At 37.6% G+C, this 21,423-nt stretch overlaps 1 protein-coding gene across 1 annotated transcript; it reads left to right on the forward strand.

Annotated features, from left to right (window-relative positions):
* Window positions 1-18,116: 18,116 nt before the first annotated feature.
* Window positions 18,117-20,291, forward strand: LOC117816398. Its single transcript, XM_034688638.1, has 5 exons — window positions 18,117-18,215; window positions 18,304-18,702; window positions 19,436-19,582; window positions 19,793-19,848; window positions 19,979-20,291. Exons 1-5 carry the CDS (start codon window positions 18,179-18,181, stop codon window positions 20,096-20,098), a joined length of 759 nt encoding a protein of 252 aa, XP_034544529.1. The 5' UTR covers window positions 18,117-18,178; the 3' UTR covers window positions 20,099-20,291.
* Window positions 20,292-21,423: the final 1,132 nt, after the last annotated feature.

Consider the following 21,423-nt stretch of genomic DNA (forward strand, 5'->3'; position numbering starts at 1 on the left):
CTTGTTTGTTTATTCCTGCTTCCTAAAGTACTTTCTTTTGCAGTTCAAGTTCCTGACCTTGTCTACCAGACACTTAAACAGATCTAATCTGCAACAGTGTTTTAAAGCAGCATTTTATCTTAAAATAACACTTTCAATATAAACTTGTGCTACTCTGCTAAGTAAAAAGTGCCCGGATCGCCTCTTTTGCTCAATGTTCTTAGGGTTTAATGGATATGATGTCCCATGTAATTGTTCACAGTATGTTTTGTACAGAAACCCTGAAGGCAAACTTTGCATTTTACTTTTGTTTCATTATTACCATCATGACCAGGGACAAGGGATGTTGTTTATATTTCTGAGACATTTAAACCCCTAAGACCATATTCCAGTCTCTGAAACCATCATTTATCTTCTGAAATAGCCTCTAGGGAGTGACAGTCAATTTTTGAAAAATGTTAGTGTAGCAAGCAGTTAGCAATACAGGACTACCAACCAAGACTTCCTCATCCCTTGATTGTTTACAATCTGAGTAGTAACTTTAGAAACAAGAAGGGAAATGATAGAGTGAAATTACATTTTTTGTCGGGAAAGGTTGTTAATGGAAGCTGCACTTGCTAGCAGATCTGGTTTAAGAAACCCATTTAAGCATCATGAAAGAGCTGCTGTTGGGTTCTGGGATTACATTAAGGCCCTTCCAACATGGGACTGTCTTCTCTCATGTGACCACTACCTGCTGGAACACCAGTGGAATTGCTACTCAGGCAACAAACAGAAAGAAAAACACTTCCATGAACAAAATCCAATCCCACACCCAAATGCAGAATCTGAACATCAAGATTAAGAAACCCACAATGCCCACAATGCATCATTTCTCTTGCTTCTTAACATTGTTTCCCTCATTGATTTCCTACCAAGCCATGAGTTTTGTAAAAAGAAAATGTACTGTGGAGAACGATCAGGATTCAGGACTTTAGCACACAGGGTGGGAATTGCCAGGTGACTCATGATGGGATTTGAAATGTAACTTTAGGATATGCGATATGTGGCTCACGATAACAAAGAGGTCACAATTCAGCGATAATCAGCTTAGCCATCTTCTGCTGATAGCCTAAACCTCCCCCTGACAGGAGTCTGGATGTCCTGCCCCATGCACACACAATCAAATGTGTTACAGAAATGTAGCATTTCATGTAGAATATAACCCATACAGAGATAACTTTGTCTCCACATCATAACTGGGGGAACATATAGTATTGATTTATTATAACTTATTGGAAACAGGGTTGTAGCCCATGAGGTTTTAATCTCTAAACTTTCATTTAATGTTAAGATGGAACTATAGACTAAAAGTACAGCTTTTCACATTGTGAAGCTAAATGAGTAAGAAGCTTTTCTTGATCAATTAGGTTGCACCTTTACCTCGTGAGAAAAAAAAAACTGTTCAAGGCTACACACACGCACATGGTTTTGCCTTATTTGGTGATTGACTATTAATCAGAATGGCAAAGTAAATGAAAGGAAAAAAAGCATTTTAAAATCATACCAGTAGAAATGAAAATTAGGGAAGAGAAGGACTCTATTTGTCACCAATTCAACCTTTTGTGTTTGATTTACAAAAGAAAAATGTCATGGTTCCAAGGGCAGAAACCTGCTATTGTTGAATCATGCATACCACTTGGGAGTGACCCCAGGTGCATCAAACTCTGGCAGAATCTGCTTTACTTTGTGAGCAACAAATTTCATGCAAAGAACAACCTCCACCTCAAAGCGTTTAACTGAGGTGTGCATTAACAATGCATGGATCTGGCAAGGACAAAGAACCCTTTCTTCGAGGAACAGACAGTAAAAAGGCTGTTTTCAAACAGCTTCAACAGACATATTGTTTGCAGGCCTTGATAACAAAAAAAATGCAAGCACCAGGCAAAGAAAAGGAGCAAAGTTGTTTGATTCAACCAAGATGAGGCAGCTAGAAGATCAGTGAAGACATAAGTGCCTTGTTAACAGCAGATTTGCCCACAAAGATTTACTTCATATTCCTTGAAGATGAAAAGACCAAATGTGACATATGTTGCCCAGCTGTGTGCCTAGCTAAGTTGCTGAAAGAAGATTTGTAAAAAGGAAAAACATTTTTTCTTTCTACTGTTCACTGGCAAATCTAGAGGTGAGGATATTCTGAAAAATTATTTTTAATGAGAAACTCATTGGGTTAAGTCATGCAAGTGAGTGCACAGATGGCAGCTCCAACATGCAGGCAAATAGGGAGAAGCTTGCAGGTCACAAGAACTCCAACTATTCACAGCCAAAAAAATAATCATTACTTTTAAAATTGAGATTTTTTTTTTTTTGCTGAATGGGATCAAGTTTTGTGGTGAATTTATTTTCTTTTAAGTGCATTAAGATGTAAATTACATAAGGAAGTATAAGATGACGATATGAGATTACATTATTAGTATTATTATACCAGTATTCACTCATATTCGTAGGACAATCTTTGACTATCATAATTTAGACTAAACAAGTCTTGTAACCCCTGGCAATTGTCTGAAGACAAGATAGCCTCTGGGGGCGACAGCTTACTTTCAGGGATCCAAGGATAGCCAATGTTTAGTGAAAAAGAGCTACCAGGTTATGACTCCCTTTTCAGTGCCTTACTTTTATTTACAGTCTTACTAGTAACTACTGCAACTACAGTACACTACCGATATAGAATGGTAACTGCAACTGCATGTAGAAATCAACTCATAAGTCCTAACATTATGACTACTGACAGGTGCAATGAATATCATTGATTATCTCTTCACAGTGGCACCTGTCATCGGGTGGGATATGTTAGGCAGCAAGTGAAATTTTGTCCTTGAAATTGATGTGTTGGAGTGAGAAAAAGTGGGAAAGGGTAAGGATGTGAGTGGCTTTGACATGGCCAAATTGTGTTAACAAGACAACTGGGTCAGAGCATCACCAGAACTCCAGCTCTTGTGGGACGTTCATGGTCTGCAGTGGTCAGTACCAACCAAAAGTGGTCCAAGGAAGGAAAACTAGGTGAACTGGCAACAGTGTCATGAGCAGCCAAGGCACAGTGGTGCACTTGGCCCATGTGATCTGACAATCCAACGGAAGAGCTGAAAGTACTGAAAAAGTTCATGCTGGGTCTGATAGAAAGTTTTCAGAATACATCATGCCTCGCAGTTTGTTGCTATGGGGCTGCATAGTCTCAGACGGTCAGGGTTGTCAATTTCTGAAAGTGCCTCTAATGGGCATGTGAGCATCAGAACTGGACCAAGAAGCAATGGAAGAAGGTGGCCTGGAGGCCAACAACGAGGTCAGGGTGTTTCACTGGCCTCAAATTCTCAAAAAAACTCACTTGTAAACCATTTTTGAAAGTTTCTCCCAGTGATCTTGTATTAATCCAAAATGTTTAACCTGGTAAACACTGGTGGGGGTTCTCATGTATTACTATTCAGTGATGAGCGAGGGCATGGAAGGAGATATTTCGGCTGATATGTAGGACAGAGAAAAAGCTCTTAGTCAGATGTAGTTTTTTGTATCCTAATGCAGTCATGACCATTATCAAGATGGTGTCCTTAATGGCAATGGCACTGATGTCATCATAGTTGCTTTTTTCATTGAAAAATCACACAAATAGCAACTGAAGGATTACTTTTATTCTAACTGTTGGGATGGTATAACAATTTACAGCACCAGTGTGGTATCCAGTTTAAATGGGTAGAGGGACAACCTTTTGGAGGGTAGATTATTTTGGTTTGGCCATGACCTTCTGCATATGACGTCTAAGTAGATCTGCACCTGGAGGGCATTTCAGCTGACAGGCTTTTGTGGAAATCTATAAAATGTCTGTGGCTGGCTTTTATGAGGATGATTATATTGAACTGTAAGGGCTTGCAGTTCTTTTGTCTTTCTTTGTTTCTCCTGAGAACCCAATTTCAAAGATTGAGGGGCAAATTTAAGAAATTGAAGGGACAGTTTAAAGGGATTTCACAACAATGTAATAATAATAATAATAATAATAATAATAATAATAAGAATAAGAATAAGAATAAGAATAATAAGAATAATATGTTTTATATCTATAATGCTTTTCAAAGACACATTAGAAGACACATTAAAGAAACAGCACAGTAAAACAGTGGTGTACACATTATCAACAGTTAAGAGCAGTTCTGAAAAGGTGGGTTTTCTAGCTAGAATTTCAAAGTGGGTAGGTCAGTGCAGTCATGGATGTTTGGGGAGAGAGTTCCAGATGGATGGGGCGGCAATGGTGAACACTGTCACCCCAGGTTCAGTGCTTGGTCCTTGTGGTGGGGAGAGGAGGTTTACATCAGAAGAGCAGAATCTGCTGGAGGGGTTTATGGGGTGAAGCAGGTCAGTGAGATAGGAAGAGGTCAGGTTATGGAGGGATTTGTAAGTTAGGAGAAGGACTTTGAATTAAATGTGATGGGGAACTGGGAGCCGATGGAAGTTTTGGAGAACTGGGATGATGTGGTCACGGGAATGAGAGTGAGTGAGTAGATGAGCAGCTGAATTCTGAATGTACTGGAGTTTATTAAGGACTTTGGATGATGAACCTTAAGAATGCTGCTACAGTAGTCGATTCTGGATGTGATGAAAGCACTGGTCAGAGTTTCAGCTGCAGAGCGAGAAAAAAGGAGAGTGGTGGGCGGAGACAGGCTATGTTTTTTAGGTGAAGGAAGGCAGTTTTGGTTATATTGATGTAATGCTGTTCAAATATGAGTTTGGTGTGTAGAATTATGCTGAGGTTGCGAATATGTGATGATGGAGACAATTGTGTTGTTAACAGTGAGGCAGAAGTTTTGGCTGGTTTTGGAGAGGGATTTGGGGTTGATGATTATGATGTCGGATTTGTCAAAGTTTAGCTGAAGGAAGTTGATTTGCAACCAAGTTTTTATTTCAGAGAGGTAGTTGGCCAATCTGGTGAGGATTGAAGAAATTATGTATTTGATGGAGATGTAAATTTGGACGTCATCAGCGTAATGGTGAAAATGAAAACCATGTTTGCATACAATTTTGCTAAGGGGGAGCATGTAATGACTAGGCAAGGACTAAGCACTGAAATACCCATAACAAGTGTGTATGGTATTATATTAAATCAATCAATTAAGCCAACAATTTAACACAATTCCAAAAAAATGCATTAATCTGGCAAGCAAGATGACTGATAAAAGACAGCAGGATGAGATGTTTTTTTGTGCATGAAAACTATTTTCACATGTACATGAAATTTTGAAAAGACTGCTTTATCCATAGGTGATGCTAAAATTTGCACAAATCAAAAGTTCCTTGCCAGAGTTTTAAGGTACGTGAGGGAACTAATGATTACATTTTTTATTCATACAACATTTACGGTAATGCATAAGCAACTGCTTTATTTGAAAAACAACCCATTGGACTCTGATAAAATCCGCTCATCCACAAACCTGACCACCTACATAGTCTTTGTCATCCTATTATAATATCATCAGACCTCCTTCCTCCTTTGCTCTTGTCATAATAGACCATTTAAGAAACTGACATGTAGGTATGTCTAAGCAGAATAACAGCAACTGATAACATCAAAAGCAATGTGCACCATTGAGGTGATCTTATTTAGGGCCTTAGTATTTTTATGCTTGCTCACTCACTCAAAGCACTGGCACACTCAATTAGAAAAGAGTTATCATTAAAATAACTTTTCTTAACAGTAAATCTTTTTGGAGGACAAATCCAAAAGTCTACTGTGAGAAAAGGAATGTTCTAATTTCAAAAGCCAAACCACGTGATGTTGAAAATCTTGCTTTGCAAGTGGTGCTGTTTTTTTGTCTCTCTTCTGAACACTTGGAGTCAACACCTCAAATGAAAATCAGCAAAATGTGGATGATTGAAACCTCAGAAATTGCAGGAGTGCTCTGCTGGATGAAAAATGAACTGCATAGAAGTGCAAAATATCATGTCCACTCTAGGTAATCAACATATCATTCATCTCAGGATGTATTCATTCACTGTTTTTCAAGGTATATTATTGTATAAGCAAGCAGCATACTTATTTTCTAGTGTAAAGGAACCACCCTTTAGGTATTATTGAATAGGTGAACATTTACATTTAAACAGTCTTCAACCAAGTAAATTATCTTCATATCACAATGCAAGACAAAGAGGGTTATCACAAAGTAGTTATGTTGTCATGGTGCGACTAATATCACTGAGTGTTATTTTTGCACAACTCTTAATACTAATACTTTCCACAAATTTTCACCACTCATATAATTAATCTGCAACAAAGGAAAGAAAATAACACTGCTTCACTAAAGGGGGATGAGCAGCATGAGTCTGTATAACAGATGCACTAATCAAGCAGGTTGTCCCGTATGGCTTCATAAACAGCCACATCGCCATCTAGTGACACTGTAAGAAAACACAAGCCGGAAAGCTGGTAGTTGAAGTTACATGAGCTGCTGCTTTAGTGCAGAATAGTGCTGACCTTGTGTATGTCATTGGGTATATAAACATCCATCGCAGCATATTACACACAGGCAAGGTGTACAAACAAATGCACATGTAACACACACACACACACGCACACACACACACACACACACACACACACACACACACACACACACACACACACACAAACACACACACACACACACACATTCCAGTCATTTACATGAAAGATAGAGAGTGCACACACAAAGGCAGGAATGCAGCTCTCTTCCATAAATACATACTTATACAAAGGCAAATACTCCAACTACAGCTGAAGAGATGAAAACAAGTGCTTGAAGAACATTTGCTCCCAGGTGGATGTCGGTGAGTCTTTTCATGCTCACACTCTCACTTTATCAGTAATTTAACAGTTTTGTGTTTTAAGTGTTGTTGGCCTTCTTTATTGTAACATTCAGACAAATTAATCTCAGTTACCTCTTCATTTGTCATAGTATCACTTAGAAGTTTCCTTAATTTCAATCCTTACATGTACTCTTCCCACCAATGTCAGACCACTCGTGTCTGTACAAAAGCTTTATGCAGATTGGCACTAGAAAAGAGCTCTCATGTGGATGGCTCTATTGTCTTTGAGTGAATTACAAAGAAATGGAATTACAGACACGAGTGACCTTTCATGCTTTTAAATACAAACCCACTAGATTTATTTCTAACTATTAAAATTGGATAGTGCTTGATTTATCTACATTTTTTAATAAATACTGTAATAAGGAAATTATGTTCTTTTACTACCCTTTTTTTCTTTGTTTTTCCTTATTAATTGTCTTTGTCTGAATGGTAATCCATAATTGTTCTGCTCATTTGCCCAAGTCTCTCTCAAAAAATGATTGTAATTACAAGAAATCACACTGGTTAAGGAAAGTTAAAAAAGAAAAAGACAGATTATAAGGCCAGCTCTATAACACTGACAAGTTATTCTGCCGGTAATGATTTGAAGTGTCAAAAAATGTGTCTAAATGTGTACACTGCCCTGTGTGCCTGTGAATAACTTCCTGTGCAAATGTGAAAACACACTCACACACACTAACACACACACACTAACACACACACACACACACACACACACACACACAAACACACACACACACACACTCATTGCACAGAGAAACACAAGGCTGCAGTTGGTGACCAAGCAGTTGACTAACAGAAGTGGATGGAAACAGTTGTGGTTTTCTGCAGGCCCTTTGCCCCTCCCTCAATGCTGCAGTGAGGCTGAAAACAGCAAAGCTGAAAATCCTCTGGATAACATCTGCAGCAACACACATAGCCACAGTATTGTGAAAATAAATACACATGCACTTTGCAGAAACAGACAGCCAGACCAAACACAGGCGCACATAAACACTCAGAAATAAGCAGTTCTGAAAAGCTTCCACTCCAGTCCACCTTGCATTTAAGTTGTGCTAATTTGTCTTCCTACTTCAATTCATTGTAATCAGCATCATCTAATAAGTCTGTGGACATCTCTCTGATTTACACCATTTGTGTTTACCACTCTCCCTGATATGCAGTTCAAGTGACATTTTCTCTGTTTCTATGTCTGCGACAGTTGTGGCCAGAGGCATATTTTGTGGTTGCCCTTTCTCATCAGTATGTCTGTCTGTATGTACTATATGTCTGTATGTTCGTCTGGAGCCTTGTATCTTGGAAACTACTGAAGACATTTTTTAAAGTTTGGCACAAATGCTACCCTTGTTTTAAGGATGAACTGACCAGAATTTGGTTGTGAAAGGTCAAGTTGTTGGCCATTAGTCATACAATATTTGTGAAAAAGTGGATGATGTGATATCATCTTTATACCCTAATTGTTAAAGACCATCTTAATTTTGACATCAGTGTGTCTTATAAAAACACTTGTCTGACATACCTGTTTGTTCTGCTGTCAGGAGAAGGGCCTGCTGACATGTGATGTTCTGCAGGGAAAAAGAGAGAGAGGGAGGGGGCTTAAGATATTTGTCCAGCCAGATTGATTACGTTGCAACCTCCCCTTCTTTATGTCGGCCTACTTCTGCCATTGTTTGTTTTTATGGCTACGAATTATTTCAAATGTTTTCAGTTAATACCCTCTATCTCAAAATCCTAGCTGCACTAACACAGACAGACTGAACTCTAATTTGACAGGTGAGGCATACAACTGCAAGTTTGTAATCCTAGTGTCATATGAAATGTCCCTTTCCAGCTACCATTATGATACAGACATATTCATGTATGCCTTTGTGATGCCTTTAATGCAGGAAGACCAGGTCTAAGCAAAATGAACTGCCCAAACAGCAAATAAGCTGTCAGGTTAACTGCTTTGGACTTGGCAACTATGGTTTTCAGACCCATTAAAAATGTTTTGAAATACTTCTGGTATGCTTGCATTTTTGCTTGAACTGGAACACACTGACATTGTGAATGCATATACCCAGCTGTCTATTATGTTAACACGCAGCTTCATTAAAGGAATTTGTCTTTGGAGTGTCGCCAATAGTGTCATCTGTGTGTCCCAGTTTGGTGAGGACTCACTGTTTGGTCAGGGGATGTGTTTAAATCAAAGCCACTGATCACTAGATCAGCATAGACTCTGTTCTATACATCAGTAAGGCTGTGGATTCAGAATTGAGGCCATGAAAAGCAATTTATATGAAAGGATACTAACGGAATTTGCATTTTAAACATTTGCCTGTAAGGTAGGAGTGTTGTTCCTTAATTGGCTGTTTTTACAACTAAATGATGAGAATTTGATCATACACAGTATATTTGGGGGTTATGGGGTAGTGATGGGAAAATTAAGCTTCATGAACCTTTTCTTGTGTTTGTCGAGCCCTCTAGATGGCACTCTCTGTTGAAAGCACACTGAATTGCCATTCATTGAGCCTTTATTTTTAAACCAAGAGTGCCATCTAGAAGAGTCAAACAATACAACTAGTGGTTTACAAAGCTTTTTTTCCCATCACTAGTGATAAGTACGACTAAAAGGGAGAAAAGACCATGACCCCTGCTGACCAACCAAAATAATTACTGAAACCCATCTATAGACATGTTAATATTGCTACTGTCTGTATAAGTAACAACAGGAGAAAAACAAATCAATACATTGCAGAGTTTCGAAATGTTCATACATGGATGTATCTGTGACAGGGTCAGAAAAAAAAGAAGTAACAGGTGCACTACAGCGTGGCATAGAGATGAGGGATCCCGCATCAAGAAGTGTCGACGGAGCAGCAAGTATCCGCCAATGCCAATTCACAAAAGCCTGGGTCGTAGTCGGCGAACTCCGACCCAAGAAAAACGTCTTTCGAAGAGTCAACGCGAGGCGACCGCATTGAGAAACACCCGAAGTTCAGAGACGTGGAAGGAGTGCTCCACGTCGGACTTGGACTTTTTATTTTTGCCTTTGTTAAATAATATTTTATTGTCGCTCTTACAGCTGCCGCCTCTTTTGTAATCTATTTATTGTTAATAAACTAGATCATTGTTCATTCTAATTTTCTTTTGTCTGATTTTTAACTCTGCTCCCCCTGATTTTAAGAACCTGAGTATTTTAACGAGTCCGAGGCTCACAGTTTTTAACCCTAGGTGGCGTTGTTGGCAACTTTTATATAATCAGTGCTTTTAACTTTATAAGTTTTTAGCCTGGCCACATATCTGCACAACCTTCAGTGACAGTTTTAATGTTTAGTATTGGTGTAGAACAAAATCCTGGTGACCCCAACCCACTGCCTTTTGGTGTACGCACCAAATTCACTCTTCCCCACATTTCCAGTTTTTCCCTGCTGTTCTACACCCATGCAAAAGGCCAAAAAACTATCCTTAAAAAAGGCTTACATTGTGTGAGAATGATTTATGTGTCATCTTATCAGCCTTGCAATGTGCAATATTACATTTGGAAACCTTTATAGTCTGACATCAAGGATGAATGATGACTTTTACACAAATATTCTCTTTGTTGTAAAAGATTTGTTTATGTTGCTTATATTTGATCACACAATTCAACAGACGTTCTTTATGTTGTGCCATTCTCAGAATAAATTAAAACTGCTGCCAAACCAAAAAGTTCAGACAGAAAAACTGTCTTGTTGGCTTCTTTGTATGATGGGTAGTTTTTATAGGCTTTTGAAGCTGACTGAGCCTTTAACCTGGAACATTTCCTCTGAACCATAACCGCCAAACAGAGGCAGAAACCACTAGTGTTTATGTGTCATTGTCATTGCAAATCTGAAATGCAAACTTTTGTTAGGTGCTTTCAAGGAATGGGTTATTATTTTCATTAATTTGTTTTTTAGGGAGCTTTTGAATGCATTTGATAGGACAGCCTGAAAGACACAGGACATTAAGAAAGAGGAATTTAGGAATGGCATGCACCAAATCCGGACAGGACAGGGAATCAATCCTATGACCAGTGCAACAAGGACTGTACCCTCTATATGGGGCGCCTGCTCTACTTACAGAGCTAAATGATAGACTGTATGATATATGGATGTAGTCTCTGTGATGTCACCAATTCATTTCTAGAGCACTGCTGGGATGGCTATCGACATTGGTCGCCATATTGGAAATGCTGACTCAACCTAGGTCGACGTAACATGTGGCAAAGAGGAGGACTTGAGGCAAGACTTTAGCCTACTTGCTAATAGCTATAGTGTGCCTGCCTGCCAGTCAAGTTAGCTAAGCCCTTAATTATACAAAAAATCTTTAAAAAGTTATTTTTAAAAAATGCATCCCCCGAACAATGTGTGCAAATAGACATAAGATTTTTAGACCAAAAACATTTTTGGAACAAGACTGTAAGCATGTTAAGATGGGCTTTTCTGAATGGGTGTGTACGTGGCTTTAAGGCTTCTGCAGCCAGCCTCAAGTGGACACTGGAGAAACTGCAGTCTGTAGCACTTCCGTAATAGATTCTTATTTCAAGACCTGAGATTACCACTGTAGGTAAACCAGCAGCCCAAAGGGTTCATTGTTAAACATTTTTGAAACTGAGGATAAAAGTGTTTTATTCATTTTTAATTAATTTGCAAAAATTTCTAAAAAAAATATTTTTCACTTTGTCATTATGGGGTATTGTGTGTAGAATGTTGAGGGAAAAAAATAATTTAATCCATTTTGGAATAAGGCTGTAACACAACAAAATGTAAAAAAAAAAGTGAAGGGGTCTGAATACGTTCCGTACCCACTGTATATTTCATATGGTGAGGGCTGTGTAGATAGTCTGTCAATGTGGTCTGAAAAGTTTCCATTCATCCGGTTGACCTAGAAACAAGAGAGTAACAGATGTGATCTTAATAACATCTGTGATCTTGTTCATTGTTTTAAAGGATTTTTTTGCTTTTGCCAATGCTGATGAAGAAAGAATTTTACCTTCATCTGGTGCATATTTTGTTCTCATTCAACACAGCAAACCTAAGAGTCACAGAAACCTGCCAAAATGTGGTGAATATTGTTGTACATTTAGTAATATTATCAGCAGCTGCCCGTTATCAGACAATCAAATGCTGATAATACATGTATGTGGTTACATGTGCACAAAGGAACCCATTGTATCAGAGCATCTACTTTGTGGAAGAGACAGAATAATTGAAGTTGTAACAATGTTAACAACTTCAATTATTCTATCTCTTAACAACTTATCAGACACATATCCTCTGAGGTTTTATGTGTTGTTAGAAAACTGGGTTAGTGGAACAACTTACAGTTCATGTTGCTGGACATAGAATAAAAATATCAACTTTTGATGATTAGGTGCATTTTCTGAGAAAGCTAAAAAAAAATGTACGTAATATATCTAGGGAGATGCTCTTTTTTTATGTGACTTATGAACTGAAGGTCATAAAGCTAAGGACTTTGTTGGAAATAGAAGCTAGTGTCCTCAGTCTCACAAACAGGACAACTCAAAACTATTCTCATCCCATCTTTTAAAGTTGTAGCAGTCATTACAGTGTTATCAAACGACAACTTTCAGTATAACATTACATTTACAGTATAATGCTGATTATAAAGATGCTGCACAACCCTTTTTCGGATAGATGATTTTTCACATACCACTGTCAAATTTTCTTATCAATGCATCAGAATCTCCAAAATACAATGTACAAATATCTATGCTACAAGAAAAGTATTGCCAAAGTATTGAATGATGACACTCTCTTGATTGTTGCTGAGGGGGAAACATCAAAGTCCAAAATGTATGACGCCTCTGAAAAAAAACAAAAACAGAAAATGTTCCACTTGACTGGCCAATCACCGCCTATGCTTCCTTTAATGGAAGAGTCTGTGTGTGTGATATTTGTGAGATCTTTGTTCACTGTCTTTTACACCTCTGACATCGTCACTAATGGAGGGTTGCCACGTTTTTTCTGGTCGTTCTTTCAGGTAATGATTGTCATATTATTATATCCTATTTGGATAATTTACTTATTGTTTTTACTTTTGTTTTCAGAGAATAAGACAAATAATTCATCGACTAATTCTGCAACACAATCCTGTAACAGCGCATTTCAAACTGCTTATATGATTGTTTTTGCATTCATACAGTCGCTTCCTTAAGCCATAACTTGGTCTGTGGATCAGTGTTGGAGGTGACAGTCGAACCAGGACAAAACATTGCTCTCTACTGTGACTGCAAAAGATCAACTGGAGTTTACATAGTGTGGTACAAAAACTGCACTCACAAGAAACAGCCTCCCCTTGCCCTTCAAACAAGGGAATATGTTATGACACAAACTGCCCATTCACGTTTCCATTTTGTGAACAATGAGTCCTCTGAATCCTATGACCTGTTAATCCAGAACATCACTGTGTCAGATGAAGGCTTCTACTATTGTGGAACTCAACAGCCGAAGGTGGAGGATGAGAAATGCATTGATTCCAAAAGTATTTACACCTATGGCAATGCATCAACAAGCATCATTTTTCAGTAAGTATGCTGTCTATGTGTTACCGTGGTTGATGTTAATCTATTCATCAAAATTCTCTATATATATATACACACAGTTTATATTCCCGCTGTCCATTTAGCGTGTGTATCTGTGCACTTGCTGCTCCTGTAATGTGTGTTGGGACTGAATCTGCACTGTATAACAGAGTTTGTATACTAACGCAAACTTCACAGCTATGGGCTACAGCAGGAGCATTGTTTTTACATTCAGCAATCAGCTGATAATCTGTATAAATGCAGACGACATGAGAGGAAGAGCAGTAAAGATAAAGTTATGAGATGTTAGCAAAATACAATGAAATATCAACACTTATCAGCCCCTTTCCTTATAAAAGTTTGAGCAAAACTCAACACAAACTAAAATGTCTTCACATTTGTACAGTGGATCTCCATGCCATGGTTCTAAACGATGCTTACTTAAACACCCTGGAGCGTGATCTGTGCAGATCAAGGATCAAATGTGATCCTTTGCACCAGTAATAATGTGTGTGTGCCCGGAAATCAGAAATGATGTATAATTGAATAAAAATAGTATACATATTTATACTATTTGTAAAGATAACATACATGAACAACCAACCAAAATCCCATTCATGAGTAAAGTTGTTCAGAAATATTTGAGACTACATATATTTTAAAAGTTTAAATCTAACTTCAGCATTACTTTTTCGAGCAAGGTCAAAGGTTATAAATTGTGCTTTTTGATGGAAGGAGCACACACTGTGCACTTTGTATTAATCCAGATACATTTAAAAAGAGGATGGGTATTCAAAATAGATCATTCAGATGAAATTCAGTGAAAACAATGTCTATTGACACGACAACACTCCAAATAACATGAAACTTGAACCTCTTTTTTTATTCTCAATGAAAGCATAAGTTACCCATTACCGACGGAATCTGCTAAATTGGGTTAAATGTACCTATTCTATGGTTTTCGGGTTCCTGTGGCCATGGCACAACTATTATATTAATCTGCATCAACATAAAAAGCTTTGTTCAGGACATTTTAGAACATTCATGCAGTAATTTTGACCTTTTTTTGCTAAGATCATTGATAAATGAATCCAACTGACTCACCTTCTGTTCTGATACAGAACCACTCAATTTCAGTTGTGATACAGAACCCGTTGAGGACCGTGTTGTGTGCTGGAGTCTGATCTTCTGTCTGTGTACAGCTGTTGCTGCTGCAGTTGTCTCCTGTCTCCTCTCCTCACTTGTGGTCTATTGCCTCTGTAAGAAAAAAGGTAACATGTCACTTTTAAAGCTCAATGTATTTATGTAAGAAATATTATACATAACTATCCACAAAAATGTCTTTCATTCTGTGAGTTGCATTGTGTGTGACATGCTGTGCTGATGCTATATCTTTTCAGCAAAACATACAGGTGGTCAGCAAAGACCTGACAATACAGCTTTTACAGGACTGAACCAGGTAGGTGTATCATAGCAATAAAATGAATCACAACAAAAAATCAGAGCATGAGCAAGTTTCTAAAGAACTAATGTCACATCTTAGGATGAAGAAGTGTGCTATGCTGCAGTGAAAATCCGTCAGACAACAAAGAGACCAAAGAAGAAGACACTGCAGAGTTCTGACTTCAGCACCTATTCTGCAATTAATACTTCTAGGATGTAACAGGCCTTAAACAAAAGAACAGAAACCTTATTTTTTAATTCTGTTGCATCTAGATGATTCTGTTTTGTCCCTGTTTAATCTGAGCTTTCATCTACAGCCATGTCTACAATTTCTAGAGGGTTTTATATGTAAAAAAGTTGTTTTGTTGTCTTTTACTGGTTCAAAAAACAGTGATGTTTGACTAGAGTTAAATCAACTGATACTCCTGCAACTGACTTTACTTATCAAGTTACAACTATATGCTTCCACTTCCAATGTTTTCTAAGTCATTGTTTTGATCAGTGTTGGTTTTATGAACTGCAACACTCTAAACAGATAATGTGCTTTTTGTGTATTTTATTTCTGTGTGCCACATAATTGACTGATTAAAAGTTAATGAGCTGTAAAAATAATAACTTAATAAATAAAAACTCCAGATAAGAACTTGTTTTTCATGGTTGATTACTCTTCAGCTTCAAATTCCTTTTCATGATTGAAATCGATCTGGAACATTTCATAACGGCTGAGATGGCTGCTGGTCTGTATCACGACTGTTCTCAGGCAATTTCCTGTTTTTATCTTAAGTTAACCATCAACCCTTTCACATCTCCAGTAGAGTTTGATAGAGTGAGAATCTGTTATGTCAGAGCTGCTTCTGCAAGAGAAAATGAAACTTTAACAACTTTTGTAGTTTAAAGGAATTATCAAAAAAAAAGTAACCACAAAAGACAGCTACTGGTTGAATGACAGAGCCGCTTCATGGCCTGAACTGAAAGTTTCTAAGGAATTACGCAAAAAAAGTTACAAGAAAGAGTGTGCAGCTATGTCTACCTCAAATGTATCACTTAACACCTCGGGATCAGCAGCTCACAGGAAACCCACTCTGACTAACAGCCCCTCACTGCAGAGCTCAATAAGCAAACCCACTAACGCTGCAGGTTAGAGCACAGCTTCATCGTAAACAGTTCCCAGGCAATACAATACATAGAAGAAGACCCGAATAATAACAACCATACAAAATCCAGCCAATCAGGCCAAAAACAGCTCATTGTTCTGCTGTGAAAAATAGTAAGTACTACTTATTAAGTATTTTCAAATTAATTCAGCTTTATAGGAAGAAGGACTAGCTAAATGCTACTGAAAGGTAAACACAGGACCAACAACAAGAAGCTTTAATACATTGATGTTTTTGATGCCTGCCATGTGTCATATTTCAAAAAAGTGAGTTCATAGTACTGAGGCTGAAATAGCCCATGTCTGGATTTTCAAAAAAGTTGTACATAAGGCCAGTTAAAGGAAGCAGGACTTGAGTAGAGTTTTTCTTCACACACATAAGACAGGATCAGCAAAGAGATAAGACATACCATATTGTCAACAGGGGCCACATAGATCAATGTAAGTAATTCAGGGTTACATTTAAAGTATAGTAGAGCTTGTTTTAAGAGTCACTTCAATTTTGGTATAACTGGGCTTATTTGAAACTCTCCTGACCTCTAGTGGAGAAGTGACGTTGACATTAAAATATACGTACTACTGGGGGACGCTGGTGGCATAGCGGTCCCAGCACTCCACATACAGAGGCTACAGTCCTCAACAGTTCAATTCCCGGCCACAACCATTTCCTGCATGTCCTCCCCCCCTCTCTACTGCCCACATTTCTTGTGTCTCTTCAGCTGTCCTATCGAATAAAGGCGAAAAAGCCTAAAAATATAGCTTTAAAAAAATAAAAATACACCACTGGGTAAAGTTTGATCATGAGCACAATCACTATTCAACATCTTGATTTTAAACTATGCACTGTAGCTTCTGAGACTTTAGAAGAAATAAAAAACAGTCAAGAATAGCCACATTGACTTAAATATCCTTGAGATATTAAAATGCCATCCTCCCCTGATGCTCTCAGCCTGACAGATATATATATTTTTTTTATTTTGTTTTTTATTTATTAATGGCATTTTTTCAACTAGTTATAACCCCTGATCTTTTCTCACACTTCACAGTCTGTTTTAAACACCAGAGCATCAGTGATCACAACGCAGATCTGATCTGAATCTCATCCATCCATCCATCCATCTCATCTTGTCTTATCTTATAATGTGAGGTGACTTACAACCCCTACACAATGAGCAGTATCCTGACAGGGGGAGGAGTGGTCTTGTCTTGTTCTGAAGGGTCAATAGCATTAAACTGTACACTTACATTCCTTGTCAACTTAAAACGTGAGCCCAGTTATTTGTTTAAATTCGCATTAACCTGAGAACTTCCACTAAAGGTATGTGCTGGAAAAGCTAACCAGGACTTTTGCAGGAATATTCATGCTGACATTTCTGTCTTCACTGAACTTCTGTCCTCTCAGAGCTTTGCAGATGACATGCCTTTAAACATAAAAAAAAAGGGAAAATCCCACAACTTTTAACAATGTTGCCATTATTACTGCACATTACAGTGTAAAGTACTTTGTATCAATCAGCAACTTACAGATGCATTAACAAACTCTGAATTACAGGACAAAATATAATGGTATAAATGCTCCTCCATGTTGTTTATCCAACCGATTTAGACTGCTAACAGGAACTAATACTTTTGCCACAGTGTCAACAGGCAGAGGTGAATTAGTCAATTACTTTTTGGTTTTCAACAACACCTATTCCCGCTGTCATTCAGTCAGTTGATATATTAGGCTGTTTTTTGGCCAAACCACATGTGCAAATAATGAATTTCCTCAAAACAGGGCCGTTAAATCAGCATGTTTCTGTTAATGTGACATTTGTAATTGAATATGAATAACTTACTAATGACACTTCAGGTAACCAGTTTTCTAGTAATTATCATTAGTTAACACTAGTTAACAACAAGCATTTTAGAAGAGCGTATCTCTGTTGCTTTAAGAGTGAGAAAAAAATTCTGCATTAAGTTTGAATTTATAGTATGGTTAGTTGACCTTGATATTATCATCACTTATGCTTTGAGTCGTGGAAAAAAGACACCACATCTCAATTGTACAAGTGACAAAACAACCACAAAAGAAAATGTTCCATTACGCAAGCCAATCAAGAGTTACCTTTCCTTGTAGGGAAATGTCTGCACAGTTCAAACATGCCAGTTACTATTTCACTGTTTCTCAACTCCTGATTGTCTTCATGGACAGGCTGCTATTTTATGTCGCTGTTATCTGGGGTAATCTTTTAACAAATACAACTTTATCAACTATTCTTGAAATTAATTAATTTTCATGCATTGACCTTGTTCTGTCTTTGTATTACAGGAGCTGCTTCATACAGCTATGTTGGGACATCTGGATCAGTGTTAAAGACAGTCAAAGCAGGAGACAACATCACTCTCTACTGTGACTGCCAAATTTCTACTGGAGTATTCATAATGTGGTACAGGAACTGCTCTCATGAAAACCAACCTTCTCTCATTATTAGAACCAAATTTGAACATGGATTTTACTCTGGAGTCAAAGACTTTTTGAATCCTGTCCCTCGATTGCACTTTGTGAAGAACCAGTCCTCTGAATCCTACGACCTGCTAATTCAGAACATCACCGGGTCAGAGGAGGGACTGTATTACTGTGGAACTGAACAGCAGAATGTAGAAGATAAAGATAAAATTACTCATGGACGCATTTACAGTTATGGAAATGTCACAAGGATTATGATAAGTAAGTTATCGCTTGATTTATTCAAATGCTTGAATTATACAAGAAATAACTAAACAATGTTTCCAGCAAATCATCAGAAAGTGACAAAACATGGTCTTTTTTATTGCAGGCTTTTAAGAAGACAAAGTAGACAAACATTTGAATGCTATACAAACAATTTAGATTTGCATCATGATTAGAAAAAATGAGAGCAGCATATTGGGAATTTTTTTAGCAATGAATAATAGCTGTTTTAATAATTCCTGCCAAATCAGAGTTATCTTGGACCTCAATAAGTGGTTGTGAACATGCATGAAATTGTATTAGATTTGAAACACAATACTCTTGTGTTTTACTGAAACATATGGCAACAGTTGCCATATTGAAATGTAATTGTTTGGTAGGCTTACAGATGATGGTGTCTTACAGATGCATGGCATTGCATTTCAGCAATACCCTGTGCATTTTCAGCAGTATGACAACTCAACCCAAAAAGCAATGTGGAGTTATTTAAGTAGAACAATACAAAGATTATTTGGCTGAATAGATATTAGGGACAAGCGGTCTACAATTTTGGTGCCAATATTAATTAGAACCCGGCATTGTGCTGAACACATTCCTGGAAATATTTGGATTTCTTGAATTCAGGGGATGTGGAATAACCAATCTCCGTGTGATTATACAAAACTGTACAAAACATTTGGTGATATAAATATCAATCACAGAGCTAACAGAAAAATACTGTGTGTTTCAGACTCCAGTGTCCAAGTCTCCAATCACCATGAAACTTGTGTGGACTGTGGCATGTGCTGGATTCTTCTTTTCTCTCTGTGTCCAACTTTTGCAGTTCTCTCCTCTCTGTTCTCATTTCTACTGGGTCATCACTGCTGTCTGAAAAAAGGTAATAATTATTTGTCACTTTTATCCACACAGCTTTTTTTTTTCCTCTGTCCTAATTAATTACCTCAACTAACCCTTCTGTAAAATTGACCTTGTTGACAATTTACAGTAATTGACCAGGTTACCAACTTTAAATACTTTCCAAGACACCTTTTTTTAAGGTGTATTGTGATTTTTTAGGTTGTGGCTAAATGATATATCAATTTTACAGCTGAACAAGTTGATGAGAAAATTGCCAACTCCAGACACCAAACAAGAGGAAACCAGGTGATTAACATTAAGACCTTACATTGATGCTGATATCTTCAAGTTTATTTTTAACTGTAATGACAAAAAGCAAATCATACCATCTATTGAAACATGTTTATGGTTCTTCACAACACATTGAAAATATTAGGATGAAGATGTGTGCTATGCTGCCCTGGAAATCCGAACCCCATCACAGAGACTAAGGAAAAAGAAAACACAGAGTTCTGACTTCAGCACCTACTCTGCGATCCGTACCTCAAGGATATAATAGGCTGTAGGATTTAAATTAGAAAATTGTATAGTGAACTTAGTGGTGAAAGTGCATACTCATACTGCTGTATTCATTTAAGAAGCCATCACTGTTGTACCTCAGCAAAAAAAAAAAAGGCTTACTAAAAGCTTAATAATTTCAACCAGTATATGACCCACTACCAGCTTCATCATCTCTTAGAGTAATTAAAATGCTCATTAAAATTGAAGATAAAAAAGTTTTATCTATCATCAAAGTATATAGATACTTTTATCGCACGTAAAGAAATTAAAAAAAACTGTCTTCTAGTATGTTTCTTTGCCTCCTCATTATTTTTTTTATGCTCCTTATTTCATATGACCCTGAATGCTATTGGCGGTAGAGGGTATTTTTCCCCTTAGACAATGATTGCATGGAAGCAGATGGTTGCACAATGATTAAAAAATCCCCCAAATTGTATAAAAGCACATTTGCTGTCAGTGTTGTAGTATTACCAACAGAGGTCAATTAATGTGTGGGCCAATTCATATAACAGTACATTTTCGGTGTAAACATAATTGAATACTTTTGTAGCTTCTCTTTTCATGACTGTTTTTGCTGACTGTTCTTGCGCATCAGAGCCACAGTCAGGTTCCTTCAGGAGCCAATGGAAGTTGTCCGGCTCTGAGGACAAGTCACACTGATGGCTAGCAGTCTACCTATTTGTGTTTGGAAAGAAGTGTCATTTTTGTTAAATCAATGTTGTGTTGATGAGTTATTGACCTAATTGCTAAGGCTGGACTTGGCATTTTAATTTTAAAATAAAAAGTCTGCCAAACATAACTTTTGATTGTTTGCCAGGTTTTAGGCAATTTCCTGTTTTTATCTCAAGTCTGCCACAAGCTCAAAATACCCTCCACCACAGAATTACAAGAATCAGTTAGACTCACAGGAAACCCACAGTGACGAACAGACCCTCATCCGACTGTAGAGCTCCACATGCAAGAATACAGAGCAGTAGCCTGCTGAGTCGGACAAATCGATAGCCTACTTATTGAAAACAGTGGTCGGATGTGTAGAGAGGAGAAGTTTAAACATATGGTGACGACTGACAAGCAAAACCTCAGTTGGACATTCAGCAGAGCTACAACCACCAGAGCCTGTTTATTTCTGATTCTTTGTCCTATGAGTGACAACATCCTACCTTTGTAAAATCAAAAGAGGTCAACTCAGGTTGCACTTGTTGTGCATGTGAGTTATTGTCTGGTGGATGCAGAATGTGGTTTCATCTACAGTCATAGGGCTACACTTGAAAATTATTATCTCCAGAACAAGTACACTTTTTAGTAATCTAATTCAAACGT

Source organism: Notolabrus celidotus, chromosome 7, assembly GCF_009762535.1.
Source record: "Notolabrus celidotus isolate fNotCel1 chromosome 7, fNotCel1.pri, whole genome shotgun sequence".
In the NCBI taxonomy this organism is placed as follows: Eukaryota; Metazoa; Chordata; class Actinopteri; order Labriformes; family Labridae; genus Notolabrus; species Notolabrus celidotus.